A 24,119-nucleotide genomic window follows, 5' to 3' on the forward strand; every position below is an offset into this window, starting at 1 on the left:
ATTCTTTATTGTTTAAAGTATTACATAAGTCTCCTTTTTCCCACTGACCTCTCCCTAGACGGCACCCCCCCCCCCCCCCGCATGTGCCCTCCTCCCTCCCCCCCTCCGTTCTGTGTCCATTGGTTATGCTCATATGCATGCATACAAGCCCTTTGGTTGGTCTCTTACCCCATCACCCCCGCCTTCCCTCATGGCAAACTTTTTGACTCGAGGGCCACAATGGGTTCTTAAACTGGACTGGAGGGCCGGAACAAAAGCATGGATGGAGTGTTTGTGTGAACTAATATAAATTCAAAGTAAAGGAGCGGAGGGGAGAGCAAGAGAACCCTCCGCTCTTTCGGCTCTGCAGGCCGGATAGAACAGCCGAATGGGCCAGATCCGGCCCGCGGGCCGTAGTTTGCCCACGGCTGGGTTAGACAGTCTGTTCAATGCTTCTATGACTCTGGGTCTGTTTTGGTTCCTTAGTTTATGTTGTTCATTATATTCCACAAATGAGTGAGATCATGTGATACTTATCTTTCTCTGACTGGCTTATTTCACTTAGCATAATGCTCTCCAGGTCCATCCATGTTGTTGCAAATGGTAAGAACTCCTTTTTTACTGCAGCGTAGTATTCCATTGTGTAGATGTACCTCAGTTTCCTAATTCTCTCATCTGCTGACGGGCACTTAGGCTGTTTCCACATCTTAGCTATGGTGAATTGTGCTGCTATGAACATAGGGGTGCATATATCCTTTCTGATTGGTGTTTCTGGTTTTTTGGGATATATTCCTAGAAGTGGGATTACTGGGTCAAATGGGAGTTCCATTTTTAGTTTTTTGAGGAAACTCCATACTGTTCTCCACAGTGGCTGCACCAGCCTGCATTCCCACCAGCAGTGCATGAAGGTTCCTTTTTCTCTGCATCCTCGCCAGCACTTGTCATTTGTTGATTTGTTGATAATAGCCATTCTGACAGGTGTGAGATGGTACGACATTGTTGTTTTGATTTGCCGTCCTTCGTCCTTATATTTTACATTAATTAGTCTTTAAAGGTTAGGTAATTTTGCCTGGAAAAAATTATGAAGAAAATAATTTTCTCTGATTTCCTGAGTGATTTAGTTCTAAATCAATTAGATTTTTATTCCACCTGACAATATATGAAAATATAAGTTAGACTTGGGCAAAGAATATGTTATTTTTTTCAGGAGAGTAGAAAGCAAGATAGATTATCAGATAATCTCTCTATATTAGATTTCTTCTTAACTATTTGCCTGCATGCAAATAAAATTTTTGAAGTTAATTTTAGGCTGAATAATTGTCAGGTTAAGAGCTGTATCTTGGAAGTCTTTATTTATATCTAATTTTCCCCTTTAATGAGTCTTGCCAGAGCTCTACTTAATTACTTTTATTCAGAGAAGTAGCTTTGGGTTTCATTAACTTCCATATATTCCTATTTCATTGATTTCTGCCTTTATTTTCGCTATTTCTTCCTTGGTTTTACTATTTTGCTACTTTTCAGTTTCATGTGGTGAACCATTAGCTTGTTTATTTTCATTTCTTCTTATTTTTTTGATAAATATATTTAAGGCATAAATTTTCTTTTATAAATTGCTTTAGTTCTGTTCCCTAAATGTTTTTGGCATGCACTGTTTTCAATGGTGATAAATTCTAAATATTGGACATCTTTTATTGGATTCGTTCTAATGTATTTGGAATTTAATGATGTTGTTCTACATGTATCTTCTTAAAATATTTATTTTCATGCTATTTGTTGCTGATATGTAGAAATGTTATTGATTTTTACATATTGGCTTTGTGTTTAGCAACACTTCTATGTCGAGTCTTTAGTTTTAATATTTCAGGTGTAGATTATTTTTCACATGTAAAATCATATCATCTGAAAATAATGACAGTCTTTATTTTTTAATCATTATAATTCCTACTGCCTTTTTTAAACGAACACTTCTGATACAATGTTGTTGAATGATAATGAGCATTTTGGTTTATTCCTAATATCAAAGAAAAAATTTCAACATTTCACCATCAAATAGAGGAAGTGAGGACCACCTTACTGAAAACAGAGGAGTAAAGACTACATTCTTTTGCCCATGAGAGGAATTTGGGAAGGGCGTGGCTTGGCTTGGCAGTTCATCTCTGACCCACGTGGTTTTTCAGTGGAGTGCTGTTGGGACAGGAGGATTTACTTCCAAGGTTACTATTACATCCACATGTCTGGAGCCCTTGGCTTCTTCTCCCCATGATGCTTCATATTTCTGGGACTATCCACATAGCGACCTCAAAACAATGGAATTTTGTAAATGTCTTCTGGCTTTCCATAGAACAAGTATTCCTTTTTCAAATCTAAAATTCTATGAGTTTGAGCCCAGCCCGTGTGGCTCAGTGGTTGAGCGTCAACCTATGAACCAGGAGGTCGTGGTTCGATTCCTAGTCAGGACACATGTCCTGTTTGGGGGCTCCATCCCCAGTGTGGGGTGTGCAGGTGGCAGCCGATCAATGATTCTCTCTCATTGATGTTTCTTTCTCTCTCCCTCTCCCTTCCTCTCTGAAATCAATTAAAATATACTTAAAAAATAAAATTCTATGAGTTTGGGTCCATAAGCTCATATAAATTACAATTGAACATATCTATTTAACTAAAAAAAAATTTCCAATATCAAATTTTAACACAACAAAATTTCAGTAATATAGAATAAAAAAATAAAACCAGATGATTCCTTATTTTGATGACAGACTTTTACTTTTGGGTTTAGATGATGTTATCTAGGACAGTGGGAGGGTGGCAGGTGCATGTATGGTTTAATGGGAGGAGGTGGGTATAACACAGTGTTGTGTGTAGGTGAGGTGTGAGTGGGAAAGTGAGTGGGTTGGCCACAGGAAGCTGCGCAGACCACAGGAAGCTGGCTGGGGCGGGGGGGTGGGCAGTCTTTGGCTTTACTTAATTAAAGGCAAGAATAAAATAACATGAAGACAAGTGGAAAGTCTCACACGCAAAGTGCATAAAGGGATGGAAACAAAAAATAAGCAGTGTTCAGGAAAAAGTGAGCTGAAGGGGGTGGTTAATTGCAACCCACTCTAACTTTTGTATTCTCAGAAGTTGATACAGCACGAGAATCTAATTAAAATACAAATAAAAGAGAGTAAACTTCCTTTAGAAATAAACACGAAACACTCTTTTGTAAAGCTTAGATTTCTATATTTATAATGCTAATTGTTTAAAAAATGCTATATTGAAATAGAATGTTAACAGGGAGTCATAATGATGTTTCTGCCTTTGGTCTCAAGCTAAATAGTGTACTTACAGGCTTGTCCACTAGGTGTCTCTTTGCTTACATGTTAGGACTCCAGTGAGAACTCCTCTCTTGCTGAAGGCCATAGTTTACATGGATTGTGTCAACAAATATCTCCATTTTGGGCTATTTAAGAATGGCTTTAATTTAATAGTTCCTCTTAAAGAATAAGGAGATGTGTCCTGGCTACATCGCTCACTCTTGCTTTAGAAATTTTGAAGACATTAACCCAGCATTTTCAGCAGATGCAAAATGCAGGTACCTGTACCAGGGTTGTTGGCAGGCGGAAATGGATGGAAGCCTCAGATTCAATAGCCTGCCCACTTAGGATTCTGACCAGGAAGTCAGCCCCACATTATTTCTGAATGGAGCCTTGGCAAGGATGCTTAATTCCAAAACAAACTGCTTTTGGCTCTCTAATGTCCCTTTCCAGGAGCTTTATGTCTTGCTGATCAGACCCTTCCAAATACCCAGTGGCCATTGATCTGTGGTCCTACACGCAGCCCTTTGGGTTCCAGATATCAATTACTGTGAGTCACATAAGGCCTCTCTGAAGTGTCCAAATCTGGTAAGTAGTTACCCGCTGTAACTTGGCTTAAAGTAGAGGCAGGATTAATATATAAGGCCACAGATATTTAGTAGATGCCTATAGTATGCCTGGCCTGGAGTGTCTACAAGAATTATTGGAATCATTCATTCTGTAAGAATGTGATGGAATTTATTATCTGCAGAAAAATTAAGCACTCTGCTAAGGAGAAGTGGAAAAGGCAAAGATTATTCTAAGACAGTGATTTTCAATATTTTTCATCTCATGGCACACCTAAATTACTAAAATTCTACAGCACACCAAAAAATATATATGTTTTGCTAATCTGACAAAAATTAGGTATAATTTTGATTCATTTACACTGGATGACTATTGTTGTGTTGGCTGTTGTCATTTTTTTTTTTAATTTGGCAACCTAAGGGGAAAGAGGTCAGACTCCCTGACTAAATACTCAGGTATTTCACGTTTTAAAAATTATTGCGGCATACCAGTTGAAAATCGCTGCTAATGTCCAAAGGGCCCTGAGCTTGGAGTTTGCAAACCTGAATTTAAATTCTGACTTTATAACTGACTAGCTCTGTAAAGTAGTTACTCCACCTGCTGTGTCTGTCAGCCTCCTCAGCTGTAAAAGTACAGCTAATGTTACTTTATAGAGTTGATGTGAGGTTGGAAAACAGTTTACAATAATTCTGCCACATATCATCATAAGAGCCTCCAAGAGAAGTCACTCTATTATTGGTAAAAGCACCCTTTTTCCATTACCAGGCACAGCACTTTAGTTCCCTGTGGTCTCTACCTCTCCTGTCTGAATGGCCTTGGGCAGTGGTCGGCAAACTCATTAGTCAACAGAGCCAAATATCAACAGTACAACGATTGAAATTTCTTTTGAGAGCCAAATTTTTTTAAACTTAAACTTCTTCTAACGCCACTTCTTCAAAATAGACTCGCCCAGGCCATGGTATTTTGTGGAAGAGCCACACTCAAGGGGCCAAAGAGCCGCATGTGGCTTGCGAGCCGCAGTTTGCCGACCACGGGCCTTGGGCATTACCTTTGCAAAATCATAAGCCCCGTTCCAGTGATATTTCCCAGTGAAAGAGCTAACCAGACAAGAGCGGAATCTTAGCTCCAACTCCAGAGCAACAGGTCAGCTTTTATAATAGTTTCCTTCTCTTGGCGTCCTTCCCGCCAGCAATGGTCCTGGGGCAGAGGCCACTTCTACGCGGGGTGCACCTGTTCACCTTGATGTAAAGCATGTTCAGATGAAGGTTGTTTGTCAAAGCTGCATTAAAGGGCCTGGTGCCTCAGAGCAGTGCACACAGCAGTTCAGTTTTCGTAGGCAGAAAAATATACTATCTTCCTTAGCGAGAACATGTAATCATTTTTCACGTAGAGAAATTTAGAGTTGCAAATTACAGGGAGGTAAGGGCCATCTAAATTTGCCATTCTTGTCTGGCCCAGTTTAGTCCACTGTACCTGCTCTCACTCCATAGGCTGGGCCGAAGAGAACATAGAAATCAGGTGTTGCTATGTAGGGGGCTGCCATTGTAGGCAGACAGGGTATGCTTGTGGGACAGACTGTGGTGGACCTAACCATTGACACGTTGCCTACCAATGCCCCCTGGGACCTCATCACTGGCCTGGTGGTCCTTTCTCTACATGCTGTATCTTCTTGGGGCTACCGCTAACCAGGATTTGACCACAAATCCCTTTAATGGGACCTATGCATGAAGCTAATTTAGACTTCAGAGTGACTGGCTCTTTTCTGGAAGTCCCTGAGATTTCTGTCACTGGCCTAGGAGAGGAGGCAGGCGCCTTGCACTGATGCTCAAGGTTGCTGCTAAGGTGTGTGTGTGTGTGTGTGTGTGTGTGTGTGTGTGTGTGTGTGTGTGTGTTTGGGGTATGTACAAGTATGTTTTGCTTGGCTCCTGCCTATATAAATAATATGAATACCCAGAAGTCAGAGTGTTAGCCTGATTCTGGAGGGCTAGTGGGAGCAATCAGGGGGTTGGCATTTCATGACTGACAATCATGAGAACAGAAAGCAATATCCAGATCATGTATCTTATTAACCAATGACACCCAATACATTTAATAAAAAATAAAGTGAATATATTTTAAAAAGAGAACAGGATTAATCCTATAGAGATGAGACCCAGCGCTCTTCAGAAAGCTGGTTGACTCCACATTCTGGTGAGAAGTGCCTCAATTGGGAGCAATGGGCACAGGGCACACATGGGTGGCCCCCTGCTGTGGCCTCAGAGCAAATCAACAAGGCTTCGCTTGCCCAAGTGTAAGGGCATGCTGTGGGCGCAGACCACAATCTCTGAAGTTTTGGGTTTGGGATGGCAGCAGAAGGGCAGGGGACCCCTCCAGTCCAGACAGGCAGGGACCTTCCTGCCTCCCCAAGGTGCCTATCCAACAGCTATTTGTTAATTGGTGCAGGTTGTCCCAGGAAAAAGAAGCAGATTGTTCGATATCTCTTGCACTTTGCCACTGACTTGTTACTATGGTAAAATGGTCCTTTCTGAGCAGAGATTGACATTGGCTGAAAGAGGGCTTTCGCCCCTTAGACTTGTGGAGTTTTATGTCTAAGCCTTAATTGTCAGGACTGACAGCTTATGTGGGGATGCACGAAAAAAATGTAAGGAAGAAGCCAGCCAATCTCCTCAGATGATGCATCACAGTATTTAATGGTGTTAAAAGTAATTTTAACCATCATCGTTTCTGTTGAAAAAAGGCTATGGGTTGGACCTGGAGAGCATATGCTAAGTGAAATAAGCCAGTCAGAAGAAGACAAATACCATATGATTTCACTTATATGTGGACGCTACTGAACAAAATAAACTAATAAGCAAAATAGAAACAGACTCAGATACAGAAAACAGATTGACAGCTGTCAGAGGGGAGGGAAGTTGGGGACTGGGTGCAAAAGGTGAAGAGATTAAGCAAAGAAAAAAAAAAAGCTAGACACAGACAACAGTATGGTGATTACCAGAGGGAAAGAGGGGTGGGGAGACGTAGAAGACAGTAAAGGGGCGATAAATGGTGATGGGAGGACTTGGGGTGCTGAACACACAATACAATCTACAGAAGCTGTGTTCTAGAATTGCACATTTGAAACCTACATAATTTTATTAACCAATGTCACCCCAATAAATTCAAATTTTTAAAAAACTGTGGCTCATAAAGCCATCTGTCAGTTCATCCTCAAAGTGGAGAGACAGCAGCAAAGCAATGCAGCAAAACAAGTGGAAAGTTAACCATCAAAGGGAGAAAATAAATTTAAAAGAATGACACTATTTTAAAGCATGTGGCATCAGAGTGACAATGGGGCTTACATTCTGAAATAATTTAAATAGAGCCATGTTTTTTTTTCACTTTCATAAACCTCCTGGATAGAGCAACAGCCCCAGACCACCTCCACCCCATCCATCACCGTGCCTACGCTCCCTGGGAGGTCACCTTGCGTTTTGCTTTCCTCTCTCCTGTTCTGCCTTGACAGAAGAAAGCTCCTGCTAATGGGCAAAACGAATGGATTATTTCGTGTCCTTTGCTTTTCCAGATGAGCAAAGATGAATTGTCTCTCCTGCTTCCCAGGGCGTTGCTTTGATGGACTACCGTTTCACAGGCCGTGCTCGTGGATAGATGGCTCTCATTGCTAGTTAGCGTGCACCTTGTTGCCACACATATTACAAGCTTTTTGATGACTGAGACTTCAGCCTCAAGAATAAGCAACGCTTTCTGTTTCCTCTCAGCTCCAGTTCCTGGATTAAGAATAATTCACATTGTTTGCCTGTGTGCGTGAACTTTCTATAAATCCATCTGTTGCTCTCAGAATGTCTTGTCAGCCCTGGCCGGTGTTGCTCAATGATTAGAATGTCGGCCTGCACACGAAAGGGCTGTGGATTTAATTCCAGATCAAGGGCACATACCTGGGTTGCAGGTTTCATCCCCAGCCCAGTCGGGGTGCATGTGGGAGGCAACCAACCGATGTGTCTCTCTCATATCAATGTTTCTCTCTCTCTCTTCTGTCTCTCTCCCTCTCCCTACCTCCTTTCCACTCTGTCTGAAAAGCAATAGAAAAAAAAATATCCTTGGGTGAGGATTAACAACAACAAAATAACATCTTGGGAAATGCTAGCATTATAATTTTAAAGAATAAATATGTTATGAATTATTCTGTGGTTTTTTAATATTTTAGTTCAGAGTTACGCTCTTTTCCATTAGAGCTCTGTGAAAAGGAGAATAAACCTAGCCCACAGTTTATTTAAATGGGAAAAATGATCTATTCTACAACAAATTACCTTCTTTTAAAAAACCCTGAAAATGTTAACCATGATGCTCATTTTCCTGCATCAGTTTCAAAATTTTAATGTCTATTGGGGAACAATCAAGGCAGCTACTTTTGGATCGGTTGACCCTATAACTCCCTTGAGTGAAATTTTTTTTTAGTTCTCAAACGTTACTAATTATACTAGCAACTGCCTTCTTTATCAATTGAGCATTTGTTGTATATTGGTAGTCTTGGTTTATTTTCTCATTTTCAAATTATAGAGGACCAGAGTCCATATCTCTGACTTAGCTGACAGGAATAAATGTGCATTTTGTTTGTGCCTAAAACAGAATGGAACTATTCTTCCCGTAGTCAGTTTGGGATGCAATAATAAAATACCATAAACGGTGACTGCTCAACGATAGGCATTTATTTCTTAGTCTGGAGGCTGGAAGTACGACATCCGGTGCCAGTGCAGTCAGTTCTGGTGAGAGCCTTCTCCTGGGTTGTAGACTGCTGTCTGCTCAGTGTGTCTTCACCTGGAGAAGAGACTGTGCTAGCCTCTACGCTCTTCTTCTGAGGCAGCCGTGGGCAAACTACAGCCCGCGGGCTGGATCCGGCTGTTCTATCCGGTTCTCTTGCTCTCCCCTCCGCTCCTTTACTTTGAATTTATATTAGTTCACACAAACACTCCATCCATGCTTTTGTTCCGGCCCTCCGGTTCAGTTTAAGAACCCATTGTGGCCCTCGAGTCAAAAAGTTTGCCCACCCCTGAGGGCACTAATCCCACTTATGAGGGCTCCACCCTCATGACCTAATTCCCTCCCCAAAGCCCAACCTCCGAATTTTTTTGGGGGGTGAGGAGGAGACACAAATATTTAGTCCTTAACAACCAGTATATATGAAGGAAAATCTTTCTTTCTTTTTTTTGAAACTAACGTTATAATTCATTTTTTAAACTAAAATTTTAATTTTTGTTAATTCTTACTTGAGGATGTTATTTTCCATCGCTTTTTAACAAGAGTGGGAAAGAGGGGGGAAGAGGAGAGAGAGAAACATGGATGTAAAAGAGACACATCTATTGGTTGCCTCCTGCACGTGCCCCGACTGGGGCCTGGGATTGAAACTACAACCCGGGTGCTTGCCATTGAGGGGAAATCAAACCTGAGACCCTTTGGTGTGCAGGCTGACACTAACCACTGATTCACACCAGCCAGGGCTATAATTCATTTGATGATGAAATGTGTTTTCCATTTTTCAGTTACAGAGTTTATCAGAATCCACTTTATTTTATATTGCGACTTTTAAAAAAATTAATGATCTCATTGTCTTGGCGAAGTCTCATGTTGTGGTCTGTTAAATTGTCCTTTACCGAAGGTAGCTGTCTCGAATAGGAATGAGAAAGCTATTCTCTTAAATTCTTAAACAAGGCATCAGAAATGTTTCTGGGGGAGTAGTTAGGGAGTTAAATCAACCTTGAAGTGCGGGAGCTATTTTATTTGATGAAACTTGTTATCACACTAGCTCAAACGCTTTAGTTGTGTGCTAATTCCATTAGGAAAAACAGTTTTCTATAACAAAGCTATTTCTAAGTAATTGCTCCCATTGAAGGTAATTGCTACCACAAACAGAGCTTGCATTGTGCCCTACATGTTTCCCATATGATATTTCATTTAATTCTCACAAAAAATCCTCGGACTTGGTTATTATTATTTCTGTTTAACAGATGAGGCAGCTGCTATTCAGAGAAATTAAGTAATTTTCATAAGTTTCCATATTTAACAAGTGGCAGAGTGAAATCTGTTTGACAGATCTGAGTGTACAGCAGTTTCAAAATATTATTTTTGGTTGTGTAGCCATAAAATAATTTGGAAACCCTGTGTACCCACTTATACTTTAAATTGTCATTTAGAGTTTTTGTCATATGTTTAAATAGTTGGGAAAGATGTAATTTCTGGCATATTATAAATCTTGATAGTAATGAAGTTTAGATTTCTTTTTAAATATAACCTATGTAAAAAAAAATCACAAAGATTTGGTATGTCCTATTACTTTTTTTAAAAAGTTATACTATGGTAGGAGTCAGAGGTTAAAAAATCAACTGCAAAATTAATAATTCAATACAATTATGAGAACGTCTATGAATAAAGATAAGGTGCTAGGAGGGCATATAAAAGGGATTGATGCCTCATAGGATCAGGGAACACTTTCTTGACTAAATGATATTTGGTCTGAGGGCTGAAGGTTTAGATGGTATAAGCCTTCTTGGGAGAGGGCTGTTGAAGAAGAGCATGCACAAAGGTTCTGAGATTGGTTAAAACATGTTTAAGGATTTTTTTAAAAAGCCAGTAAGTCAGGGAAATGCAAAGAAAGACATGGAAATGATCCAAGATGGGGCTGGAGAGGAGACAGAGGTCACGTAGGACAAAGCCCTCCTTGTAGGAGATTTTCATGGTTTTGTTCTTTATCTCAAGACTCAGTGGCCATTGTAGAGATTTAAAGACAGAAATGAATAGTCATGTGCATTGAGAAAACATCACTCTGGGCAAGAAAAAAAGCTGGGACATCAGCTAGGATGTTCACGAAGTGGTCCAAGCGGGAGGTGTTGGTGCCTTGGACTAGGGTGGTAGCAGTGGCTATAGACAGAGTGGACACACTTAAGAGATAGTTAGGAGGTAAAAAGATATAACATGTACAAGAGAAATATTACTCAGGATCCAACAGAGGCTTAATATCTATGACCAAAGCTGTGTAATATCAACAAATCCCAATGCTTAGAGGAAGAATTAAAGATAATTTTTTCCCTTTTTTCTTTCATCACCTCCTATGGGTTTTCTCTTTGGTATTTTACAAATAAATGTTTTATCCAGATTTATGTAATATGAATGTGGCATTTTTGACATAAAAAAAGGGGTATTCATTCTTCAAAAGTTGGGAACCACTTGTATAAGAAATCAAATCACAGGGACTATGGATCTGTATTTGTGGTGTCAGTAGGAAGAAATTGAAAAGCTTTCTGCTTTGGGGAAAGTTTCAGTGGCTTGTGGATGTAACAGGTTTCTTGCTTGTCAAAATCTGAAAATAAGAGATCTTTTTTTCTTTTTGTTTTCACCTGCTTTTCTGGAAACCACAGAATGTCTTGTTTTTCAGGTAATCCACTACAAAGTGTAATACATCAAAAGTGGCTCATCTCCATATGAAAGTTGGGACTTCAGAGGCAGGAGATGAGTTGTATTTTCGAAATTGTTTAGTTAATATCACCAGAATGACAGTGATGGATCCAATAGTTCCACCTCTTACAGAGGTTGTTCATCATGAAGAGGAAAACATTTTTACTTTTCAAAGATACATGTTTCTAAGTAATACAATAATAAGTACACAAATAATATTAGACTTGAAAGAGTACTGACAAATGTGCAGATGAAATTCTGACTTATTTTATAAACTCGCTTTTAAACAGTTGGTTTATTAAGTTGTGCTTAAAAGGCCATTTAATGAGTTGCTTTTATTGTGAAATTTGTCAATTGAAACAGAAATGCCTACCACCCCTACCCCCATGTTTTTATGGACATTTCAACCCCACATTTATCTGAAATCTCTTTTCTCTTCTAACTTTAGTTTCTACCAATTTGGAATCATACATGGCTTCAGATGGCAATTTTCTCGTAAGTACCCTTTGGAACACTCTGGGGTTTAGATATTAATCGTTAGCTTGGTGAATGAATAAAAATCTAGACAAATTGATTTTAAAGTTGGGTAGGTAGTTATTGTCCTCCACATCATTAGCCATGACTGAATTGAATGATTCTTTGTTAGGTTTCAAGGTTTTCTTATGATCACCAAGCATTTGTTTAAAACTCCTACCTATTTCCGACACATAACCAGGATTTTAATGTACTGTACACGAATTGTTTCTGTTTTAAGTTAACTATGGTACCAGTGCAACCTCTATGGGAACAAATTCTGTTAATTATTACACTAAAATTGTAGGTTTCTTTAAAAATAATTTCATAAATTTGCCTAAATTAGGTAAGTCAACTGAGCAAGGGTATTATTTCTAGTAGATGAGAAAACGCAGGCAGGGAGAATGGAGATGTTGGTATAAGCAGCACACTGTTTCTCATAGAAGGGGGGTTCAGGGTGGTGTGGGGTTGTCTGTGTGCAACTTCTGGCAAATCTGATGACCTCATGAGCGATCTATAGGTTTGAGTTTTTGGAGTAGAGCCAAAAGCAGCATCAGAAGTAGAGTGTTGAGAGAAGGTAGGATAAACTTCATGCCAAATAGGGAACATGGACAATGGTTTCTTGCTGCAAATTAGAGAATGGATGTCAAGGAAGGTTGTGGTGAGAGTGATAGGGAAATTGAATCAGACAGCTCCTGGAAGGAACACCTTGCTGAAAAGCAGGGCAGAAGACAAACGATCTGCTTACTTTAACAATTTCATATGCCAGAAATAGAGAAGGCAACTTTAATTCTGATGCTAATTTTAAATGAAGAAAAATAGCTTGCTAGTGATAAAAAATGGTGGAAACTTTGGGAGAAACAGGACTGCCAAAAACTAAAAAATGAAAACATGAGTTATAGTCAGTTCTGTACCCTAGGAAATGAACCATCTAAAACTTGCAGAAAAGGAAGTATGATCCATGGGATACAAATGGGTGGGTGTTGTTCGATAACAGAAATGTGAACAATCTCAATGAAGATAGAAAAGAACAGCGAAGAGGATAAATGTGGACGCACTGGGAGACTTTTGCTAAAATTAGATATAAAAACATATGCACAGGATGTTAAAGGAGGATCCTACGGTGAAGGACAAAAGCAAATAGATAGCGCATATCTGTAAAAATACAGCCAGGAAGACTGAGGTTCAGAGTGCCCAAAGTTTATAAAAATTTTTAAGAAGAAGAAATCTATAGGCCATGGACATAGGCGATAGGTGGTGAAGGCCTGGGGTGGGGGACGGGGGCAGGCTAGAAGAGGTCAATGGGGGAATAAAGGGGACGTATGTAATACTTTAAATAATAAAGATTTTTTTCTTTAAAAGAACAAATCCATATGATTATAAGCACATGTGTATGTGTTATACGGGAAAATATGAAAAGGGAGAATTAGGACTGTTGGATCCTTGAGAAAGGTAATGTCGTGTTGCATGCTTACATTACTTCTTCTTCTCCTTGAAGAAGAAATGGAAATTAAGACAAGAGAACATATAAGCACTTCAAATTAATGAATTCATTCATTCAATTATCCATTGAGACATTCTTTTAATGTTCACTGATGACCCCTCCTGACTATCAGGTTTCAGCCACTGTACTAGGTAGGAGGAGAGATTGAATTGTGACTTAAAACAAGTTGAAATCTCTACATCTTAAAAAAAAAAAGCATAATGCTGGATATGGGAACAAAGACTGCAGATGTGATTACCTAAGGACTAATGTATCATCCATATTATTCTCAATCTAGAGCTGTTACCACGGTAATAGGTAACCTGCTGGGCACCAGTGGGTTCTGTTTTTATTGGTGGGAACTCTGGCTATTTCTGGGTCATTCTCATTTCATGAGCCAACCTCTACTCCTAGATTCAATCAGCTCAGCTCTCCCCACGTGTATATTTACCTGTTATTTTTGTCTTACCGCCTATGCGTCTGGGCTGTACTGCTTAACGTCTCTCTTAAGCATTTCTTCCAGGTGCTTTTCCGTGATTACCCTACTTTATCTTTCCATTCAGAAAATTAGTTCCATTTTCTGCTGTCATTTGTTCCCTAAATAAAATGTAGCACAGGAGACCTATTTTTATGCCAGGTAGTTTCGGTAGGCTTGACACATTTGACCTAATCACATCCTGGATTTCACTTCGTTTCCACTAAACTAACATTTATGGAGCTGTATGTGTGGAGTTTTGCTTGGTGCTGGGGTATGAAGATGAGGAGCTTATCACTGGTGGGGGAAGGGCAATACTTTTAAGGCAATTTTATTGATTCTGACCTGAGAGTTATCATGGAGGTTGGCATGGTAAATGGTGTTAATAAAATTGCTCAAGACACTGGATGCGAAGCATTTGAAATTTCATTATGTGTGTGGTAGAATACCATTGTTTTTTTTTTTTTTTTGTTAAGCTGAGTTTGCTATTTGATAGTATTCTTTTCTGTCCTCTGAAGGGAAACAGCAGAATTTTCAAAGCTAAAACTTCACATAGAATCAAAGATAGTAACTCACCAAGTTCTGTTGGTTTTACCTCCTAAATATTTCTCTACCTTCATAGACACAACACTTGACCTTCCCTCTGCCTACTCTTTGCCTCTACACCTGCCCCCCTCCAATCCCCTTGCCACGCAACACCGGAGTGAATTTTCCTAACTGCAAACCTGATTATGCCACTCACCTGCAGACATCTGCTCCATGGCTTCCCATTGGTTTTCGGGTAAACTTTATACTTGCAAACGTAACTTACAAGGGCCCTGCATGATGAAACTTTGCTACTCTGAACCCGGTTACCGCCCACATTCTGTGGTTGATGTCTACTGGGTCATACCTGCATGCTATCTTAGACCCTCTATGCACAGGTCTGTATCTTTCAGATCTTTGTTTTTATCAACGCATGGGGTGCTTTTCCTGGCTCCCCAGTTCTGGGTAAATGCTATAATGAGCTACATCATAGCCCTTCTGTGCAGACCTTACTATCTGTGTTGACCTCTATGTCTTTTGTGTTGGATTGGGAGCTTGCTTGGCGTTGAATCTCTAATCCTTGACACAGCAATTCTGCAGTAATTACTAATTTGGGTAGTTGAATAAACAAAAACCATAAATTACCAAATTGTGGCCTGAAAAAAGAATTAACTAAATCCCCTTTAGAAACATCAGAGCTTGTTGGGAAATCTTCAACATGATTAGATTTGGTGCAGTCTCTAAACATCTCTAAAAATCCGTTTTCGTAGTTCTTGATATTTATAAGGCTTTCTATACATCACACTGTGGTGATAACAAAGTATTATACACTAATTCAGTATTGCTAGTTTTCTTTTATGATTCATTACTCACGTAGATAAACAAAGAGACAAACAAATAAAAGGAAATAAATAACAACCAGCATATATGAATCTTAAAAGCTTCATTAAAAAAGTTCTCTGGTCTCAGATTTTAGCAACAGTATCTCAGGTAAGAAAGGTGAACAGCCTTAGTTAAAGATGACAGGCTCCAAGGGGATGTGGCACATTATCTCCCTTACTGTTGTACATAATTCTTTCCCCTTAAGCGTCTGAGATTTCTCACTTTCACAATGGCTCTCGTGGGGAAGAAATGTCAGGATGATCTTAGATCAAAACTTTATGACAGTGTTTGCTCAAGAATTCTTTTCAATAAAATTCCTTCATTAAATATCGCCTGAAAAGCACATGTCAAGTGAAAACGTTTTCCTGAAACAAAAGGCTCTGCGTGTCAATCGTGGTGACTTTGCTGGGTTTTCCCGCTCAGGAGGGCCAGCTCTCTGACTGCCAGGGGACTTGTACTTCTAGCCCTGTGGTTGGGTTACCTGCTGGCACCTGGCCGGTCATCGCTGGCATGAGCAGCCTAACAGCAAACTGGTACTTGTTGTGTTTGCCTCGCCAGAAAGTCCTGCTTCATTACTTGCAGAACATGACTCGCTGCCCGGTCTTTATGTGTCCTGCGCGCCGTGAATAGGCCAGATAGGATTCCAGTCACCATGGGAACCTGCTCTGCCCCTTGCTCCATCTCCATGCCCGTGGTGTGTGTCTCAGGGATGTGATGATATTCAGAGATGAAGTGAGGAATATATATTTTCACTTCTCTTAATCAACTAAAAGCCGCTGAAATTGTGGCAGCTTGTTTTTTTTAGGCTACATCCACAAAAGCCCGTGCTGAACTGGCTGAGCCAAAGCTGCTGTGATAAGCCTGCCGCACGGCTCACACTCAGGAGGCCATTTACCATAGGCTGTTAAATAGGAAGCAGGACTTCAAGCGAGAAGTGCATGGCAGCCCGTCTGGGTAGGGGCCTGTTAGCTCTCACTGCAAAAACTGCCGTCCCTCCTCCCAGTCCCCCTTCTCCAGCCCATGCATTTCTATTTTGGGGTTCCAGATTCTTAGTAGTTGGAGGATATGGTTAAAACAGGATGCTGGAGAAAGCTACTGTGGTTTTTGAGGAAATCGTATTTTAGATCAAAGTAGAGATTTGTTCAGTACAAGTCCATTTCACCTTCAAGGAAATACCAAGGTTCAACTCTCCAGGTGGGTTCAAAGTTAGTGTCAGTCAACCCCAGGGGGTTTTCTCTAGTATGCCCTGCTTTGGAGGTGAGAAAGGTGTTGGACCAACTTTTATGTTGCTTAACTCTACTGATGTTATTTATGAGTGAAGGCATTTCTCAGCTCTGAATAATCAAGCAGTAGATGGCTTTCAGATATTTGTTAAATCTCCACCCATGCAGGCACCACTATTAAGGCATCACATAGAGTAAAAATGGATGTGAGACACAGTTAATCCTTTGGGAAGTATTCACTGAGTGACCCCCATATGTCAGGCATTGGGCTAGGGGGGTGCTAGATTCGGAAGTAATGACAAGTTCAAGTCCATCAATTCTCTCTTGAAGTCTTGACCAGTCACTGAATATAAATAGTTATCGTCATTAAATTACAGAGTTGAAAAGAGATTTGATAAACTTTAAGACGCAAGATGATTGAGTAAATGTGTGAGATAGGGGAAAGGGACTATCTGAGATCATACACCTGTTCTGGGTTGGACCATTGGGTGGATAATGTTACTGCTATGTATGTGCCATACAGATATAAAAACAAATAAATTATAATATTCACTTCAGAGACATCAGCAAAGCACTGTGGGGATACAGACATCAGAAGCAGAGTAACACAGAGTTCCACAATAGGGCTAGGATTCCGACTGGCCCGAGGCCCATTCTTGGCTCTGCTGCTAGTTATGTGTGATTGGAGGGGAAGTTACTTAAGCACACCAAGATGAAGTTCCTCATTTGTGAAAAGGAAGATAAAAATGGTACCTACTATGAAAATCTTTGGGAGATAATATGTCAATTATTACAGTGACTATAATAAACAACATTGAATGATTATAAGATTAATATAAGAGCTAACTGCCTTCTAAAGTCCAAGAAAGCTTCCTGGTGGAGGTGGCATCTGACCTGAATCTAACAGGATAACTAAGCATTAACCAGATGCAAAATAGGGAAACAGGGGAAAGGAATAAAATATTCAAAAGTATGAAGCTGCTAAAGTGCCTGACATTTCTGCAGAATAGAAAGAAGTTGAAGGTACCAGGAGAGGAAATGAACAGATGTCTTGGAGGCATATTGAGGCTGCTGTGGGCAGGGACTGTGATTGCAAGATGGAACCTTACAAATGAAATGACTGGTTTCCACTCAGTAATGGTCCTGTGAGTTCACATTTTCACCTCCACTCCGTTGCAAACATAGAGCAATGATGAACATAGAGCAATGATAGGCAAAAGGAGACAGGAAACCAAAAAAACACCATTAGGCTCAACAATGTGGTAATCATCTCTGTGAATAAGTATGGAATCAAGCATGACCGAAGCTATGGATCTGATGAATGCCTCCACTGGAGGCAGGAAGTAGTTTACCTCCTGGCCCAAGGCAAGGGGGTAAAAAATGCTCCACTCATGTGAGGAGAGCTACTTCTTGATGACAATGGTAAATGGGGGCTCCCCCACTTGTGAAAGGGCTAAAGATTAAAACACTTAGCAAACCATGGCTTAGGTTAACACCTCAGGGCCTAGGGAGAGAGGAGATAGAGACAGTCTCTAAATCAGGAAGTGAACCTAGACACCAGCTAGGTCTAGAACTGGGTATGCAAGATTCTCCATGATAGCCTCAGGACACAATTGTAGGACTGGTAACAAGACCAAGTGGAAGTAAATTCCAAACTGGTAAAGAGGGAGCCAGGGAAAGGGAGAGAGGAATGGCGGGGAAGGTGAGAGAGACAGAGAGAGAGAGAGAGAGAGAGAGAGAGAGAGAGAGAGAGAGAGAGAGAGAGAGAGCCCTTCCATTCACAATGCTGCAACTTCCAATTCTAAAACTTTTACAAAATGTTAAGACAGAATAAAAAATTAAAAATTTGAAGATAACTTTATTTTATGTGAAATCAGTTTTTTAAAGCCTGAATGTTAAGATTGCTGACAGAGGGTCTTCCAAACGGTGTTTATTTATTTCTTCAATTCCCATTCATTCCCAACCCACTGGAATTGGTCTCCTAGCCCAACTTGACAATGAAGCTATTTTTGCCAAGATCTCTAATGAACTTTTCCTTTCTCTTTTATCCTGGCAGCATTGGATGGTTTGGACCCACCTTTCTCTTGAGTCTCTCCCTCACTCCCATGATAATTCTTCTCTGGATTTTCTTGGTTTTTCACTGGCTGTTCTTGCTCAGTCTCCTTGGAGTCACCTCTTCTACTGCTTTTGTGCAATGTGTTGATCTGCCTTTGGATTCCGACTTCTGTCCTTTGTTCTTCCACATCTTGGTGATCTTATCCAAACTCAAGACTTCTACTCTCTCTATACTGATGATTTCCAATATTATACCTTTAGTCCAGATTTTCTCCAAATCCCTTGACCCTTAAATACTATACGTACTATTTCCACTTGTGTGCTGCATGTGTACACCAAACTCAATATGCTTACTGCTAAACAAATATATATACTTAAAACTATGCTCTCTATAGTGCTGTCATTTATTCAAATGTTTGGGCTAGAAACCCCAAGATTTTCCCTGGCATTTTGCTCTCCCTCACTGTCCATGTTCTAACTTCCTCCTCCTCCTCCTCCTCCTCCTCCTCCTCCTCCTCCTCCTCCTCCTCCTCCTCCTCCTCCTCCTCACCTTCCTCTCCCTGTGCCCACTCCCTTCTTTTGCTCCTCTCCTTCGGATTTTTCTTTCCTGTCTCTTTTTTCTTCCCAGTCCTCCTTTCTTTATTTCTTCTATTTCTCTTCTATGTAGAAAGTGCCATTGCACTCAGCTTTCCCTTGAACTCTAGACTTGCTTCCCTGTCCTACTCCTTTATACCATACTGACAACACAAGCAAACATCTTATCAAACTACTACTTTTGTAAGTTTTATTCTCAAAATAAATATTTGCGTTTTTCCATTGACTTTTGGCAAAATACTAAAACTCCATTTGCTTCAATTTCCTTTCCTATGAAGTGGGAATAAAACATAGCACCTAAGCCACAAATATAAGAATTCAGCCCCAGAATTTATGAAAAGAGTGAGATCAGTGCCTGCCATGTGGCAAAAATTGTATGTGTATAAGCTTTATGTATATTTCTTAGCTGTCAGTGTTTTCTATTACTATTATGATTAGACTGTCTATTATCTCCATTTTCCACTAATAGAGATTTTATAAAATAATAATCTATTAAGTAATATTTGAGGTAGGTAGTCTTCTGAAAAAATTAAGCAAGTTTTTCATGTATTTTCACAGGCAAAATTTTAATAATTAAAAGCTTTAAACTTCCCTTTAAAAATTCAGTTTAATTTTCTAGGAAGGAGTAAAGATGTTTGTGGGGGTAAGTGTTGGGTAGAAATATCCCTAACAGCTGTATCAACTGGTGTTGGCCTGGCCCTAAAATATATAAGAAATTTTGTGGCTTCGTTAAAGTATTGGTAGCTTGAAATTGACAGCAATGTGAGGCTTTATACCATGGAAATTAGGTAAATGTTACAAGTCAGGGCCCATTTAGCAGCATATCACTGTATAATTTTGCTAAATACCAAGATCAGTATGAAGTTTGATGTAATGATGAACTGTCTTACTGTTAATTTTAATATAGCATGAGGGCAAGTTGTGCCTGCCAGATTTAACAATTACTGTATATATTCATAGTCAATGTAATAATTATCCTGGGTGTTAACATCATTCAACATCAAAAGAGGTCCCTTTTTATATTTTGTACTGGTTTCTTTTTATGCTTGTGTTTTGAGTGATTAGTGACCAAATGATGTTTTAACCATCTTAAAAAGTAAAAGTACTCTTTTACAATCAAAAGAAAAAATGTATTTAAAAGAAAAGTTTACCCCCCACTTTAGAAGCAAGTGAGGGCAAATTCATAATTTAGAGTAATTTTAAAATTTTACCTATAACATTCCAATGGGAAGAAAATAATATGATAAAAATGTCTTATTAGGCTCTGGATTATTGTTATGAGAAAGAGTGAGATCAGTGCCTGCCATGTGGCAAAAATTATATGTGTATAAGCTTTATGTAGTTCCCCTGTTGAAAAAATATCTCATAACATGCTCAACCGGTGTTCGCCTTTTTTTTTTTTTTTTCACTCACTCACTGAAAAAAACCACATGTAACATCTTTTTGAAACTGACTAGTTCGCCAGTTCCACTTCCTGTTGTGAGGAGTAAGATGTGTCTTAAACTCACTAAAGTTCTCAAGATTGTTTTCATTCTCTGATGTCAACCAATATAGGTTTCAAATTCATATATATCAAGGGAAACTGAAACTCCCTGTAATTTGTTATTTCTATAATATGCAGCCTGTTTCTCACTGGGGAAATGGTTTCAACAGTTAATGCAGATTGTGAAATAATTTACTTTAAGAGAAGTGCTCTTAAGGAGAGTTGACCCAATGACTGAACTCCCCTACCCCGCTTTAAAACAGTCTAAATAAAGCACTTTCTTGATGTTGGGTGATCACCCTGTAATAGGCATTGTCCTTCTGCTTAGAGCTCCCACTTCTTATCCAGCCTAGGCACAGAATCTAGTGCAGACCAAGGGCTAGTCTTGGGTAAGATTGAGGCAAAGACTACAGTTTGATTTGGGGCTGTCTCTAGAACCAGTCCTAAGTCATTCATAAGGGATGGGTGGAGGAGAGTCACTGGTTCCCTTGACAGATCCTACAGCAGTCCTCTTGTGACTTCTCTCTCTCTCTCTCTCTCTCTCTCTCTCTCTCTCTCTCTCTTGTTCTTATAAAGCTGCTCTTTTTCTATGAGCTCTAGTAATGCAATTTCACCTTGTCAGTCTGGGGCCATCACTCTCTAGGAATGTCTCTGTACAACTAGCTCCCTTTTCCCCTATTGCTTTGGTTCCTAGTTGGTCTCGAGTATTCCCTAGCCTCTTCTGGACCCACTGCTTTCAAATCACTCCCACTGTCCAAATGTACGCCCTTGCCCTTCATCCTGGCTCTTGGACAAGTGTTAGCTCTCCAAATAATGTACATATTTGGGCTAAAATATTTGGTTAATAGCTACTATTGGTTTTACTGATCTCAGAGAACTGCATATAAAAAAAGGCCCAGGAGGCCATTTGAGGGAATGGTGGGGATTTTAGACCAGGATGCAGGTCAGTGTGGGAGATATTTTGTGAAGTGGAGATGAGACTAGGACCTTGATGTGATAACATGCCTAAAATTTAGTCACGTGTCTTGTCTGAAACATGTCTATTCTTGACTAAATTTAGGACAGTTATTGCCTTTGTTATGTCCTTTTTTTCCCCCCACAAGAATGATTAATTTCTTTGGGGATAAAATTTTATTCTAACACTTGTAAAATAAAAAGTCAGTTCGTGATTTTCCAGAAAATATAATTTAAGCACTTTAACTTCATCATTGTTGCTGAAAGAAATACAAGTTTTACTTATCCTAAAAAGTTATTATGTAATTTCTGTTTATTATACATCAAGTATTTGTTTATATCTATAATCATATAATGTTATGTTATGCGTAATCATATAATGATTTTTTAGTTTTCAGGATATTTTCACATACAGTCTTATTAAATAGTATGAGACCTTAGGATTGTAATTATGAGTATCTTGATTTTACAAATGAGGAAGTAGGTTCTGAGTGATAAATGAATTTTTTCCTGGGTAATAGCTAATTATGATAGTCATGAATTGATTTCAGGCTAAAAAAATTCCATCCTAATTCCACTGTATTATCTTCCCTTTTTAAATGTATAGTAGAACCATATACAAAAACTATTGGATCAATAGTTAGATATATAGAATACTAGCCAGGTGCATCTGGAATAATATATAATGTTGTAATAAGGTAGCCTACCAACTTTTAGAACTGCTTTTCAATTATGTACAATTTTTTCAAATTCTTTACTTGTTAGCATAAAAATCTGTCATTTAAACCCAAGTAAATTCAGCTTAGATATTGTGGAGAAAAAAAAGAAACTTCTTTAATCTAAAATGTCTTTCTTTCTACTCACCCACACCCACCCACCCACACACACAAAGAAGGCCATTTTTTTTGTTTTGTTTTTTATTTTTGTTGATTTAGTCTGATTTTATATGAATGGTTTAAAATGTGTAATGAAAAATGTGTATTTCAGATTTTTGTCTTATGCCTGATTTGAATATTATAAAATAGGAGTTGGTATTAATCTTTTAGAATGTGAGAATTATTCATGGGGACTTAGGACAGATAAGCAATTTAAATTTGCCTGTAGATAAAAAACTTTCCTGATAAGGAGGCTTGATGGCTACTGAGAGCTCACCAAAGAGACTGTGGCATTTCTTTTTCTGGGATATTTAATTCCTGTGGTTTAGCTATAACCCTACGAGGCAGCTGGACCATGAATTTTTTGGTCTGAGGCAAACCTGTAGTATTGTGAGATTGCAATGATTATCTTCCAGGTTTATTTAAATAGTTGTTACTTAGAAATTGCAAGAAAAGAAGCAGGATAGATACAGATATTTTTCTTCTCTCACAAAAAAATAAAAGGGAAATAAATACATACATATTTTTAAGAACTTTAGTGAGCAGTGTCCTGTCATAACTGAAGTGGTAGTAAGAAGGCTGCCTGTGGGTGGAAACAGGAAACATTAGTGATAAACGTTGTGTTACCTGTTTTTTTTTTTTTTTTTTTTTTTTTTTTCAGGTTCAGCTGAATGTCTATTGATTCTAATTAGCACATTTTGTGCCTCAGCTATAGCTCCCCTCCGCTCTGCTTGGAGAGGTTTTTTTTAGCTTCATCCTGCTCACAAACACTGCCACCTCCTCCCTCCTTCTCTCTTTACCAATGTTACAACACAATCAGAAATTTCCTCTTTTCTTCCCTTCCTACATTTTCAGCAGGTTCCCTTGCGTCAGAAGCCGGGAAAGAAAAGTCAAGGTAATTAGATCTCTTTTGTTTGTTCATCCCCTTTTTGCACGTGTGTGTTTCTTTTCCTCTTGGATGCCTTCTTTGGGATCAGTTTTTTTTGTCTGTCTTACTGTTAATATCAGGAGGGGAACGGCAGATTAATTCTGGGTTATTTTGGGGTCGATTTTAAGAAAAGCCGGCACGCTGTTCATTTGGCTTCATCTCTTGTGGTGTGTCAGGAGGGCTGTGAAAGCCTGGCATAGGGTCAGGAAGTGGCTGTGTGTTTGGTGGGCATTAACCCTTTTCTGTCAGTTGCGTAACACCTGCTGTTCCTGCTGACAGGAGCTCTGTCTGTGCCGAGATGTGCCCGGCAGCCTCAGGATTTGAATGTTTCCACTTATTCTTGTGGAATAATAGTCTTAGACTAACACCTGCATGCTAGTCTCACTGTTTCTTTGGTCATGTCTTGTACCTTCTAAGCATTAAATGAATGTTTAAAAATAAAAGAGATAAAATACTTTTTTTTTTTTTTTGCATTTACTTTGCATAAATCTTGGTTAAAAAAGAACCCAACTCCCAGGAGGTAAAAAAATGAAGTTTCCTTTCTCTGTCATATACATTGGGGTAATACGTGACCATCTTTTCATGTAACGGTTGCAGGTTTTTTCACAATGAGCCGGAGGAGGATATCGTGTAAAGACCTGGGGCACGCGGACTGCCAAGGGTGGCTCTATAAGAAAAAGGAGAAAGGAACTTTCCTGAGCAACAAATGGAAGAAGTTCTGGGTGGTACTGAAGGCATCCTCCCTATATTGGTACAGCAATCAATTGGTGAGTCCACTCTCCCTCCCATCCCCAGCCTCTCTCACCAAGGGTGAGCTGAAGATCCTGGTTGAGCAGATGGTCCCATTGGG

At 39.4% G+C, this 24,119-nt stretch overlaps 1 protein-coding gene across 1 annotated transcript in view; it reads left to right on the forward strand.

Annotated features, from left to right (window-relative positions):
• The first annotated feature begins 23,109 nt into the window (after positions 1-23,109).
• The window catches only part of IPCEF1 (interaction protein for cytohesin exchange factors 1), a 71,966-nt gene continuing 70,956 nt past the window's right edge, over positions 23,110-24,119 (forward strand). The window contains exons 1-2 of the mRNA XM_080664565.1: positions 23,110-23,236; positions 23,867-24,036. Of these exons, the coding sequence (XP_080520691.1) occupies positions 23,878-24,036 (159 nt within the window). The 5' untranslated portion in view covers positions 23,110-23,236; positions 23,867-23,877. The remainder of the gene's footprint in view (positions 23,237-23,866; positions 24,037-24,119) is intronic.

The sequence above is a fragment of the Plecotus auritus genome (genome assembly GCF_963455305.1).
Source record: "Plecotus auritus genome assembly, chromosome: 4".
NCBI lineage: Eukaryota > Metazoa > Chordata > Mammalia > Chiroptera > Vespertilionidae > Plecotus > Plecotus auritus.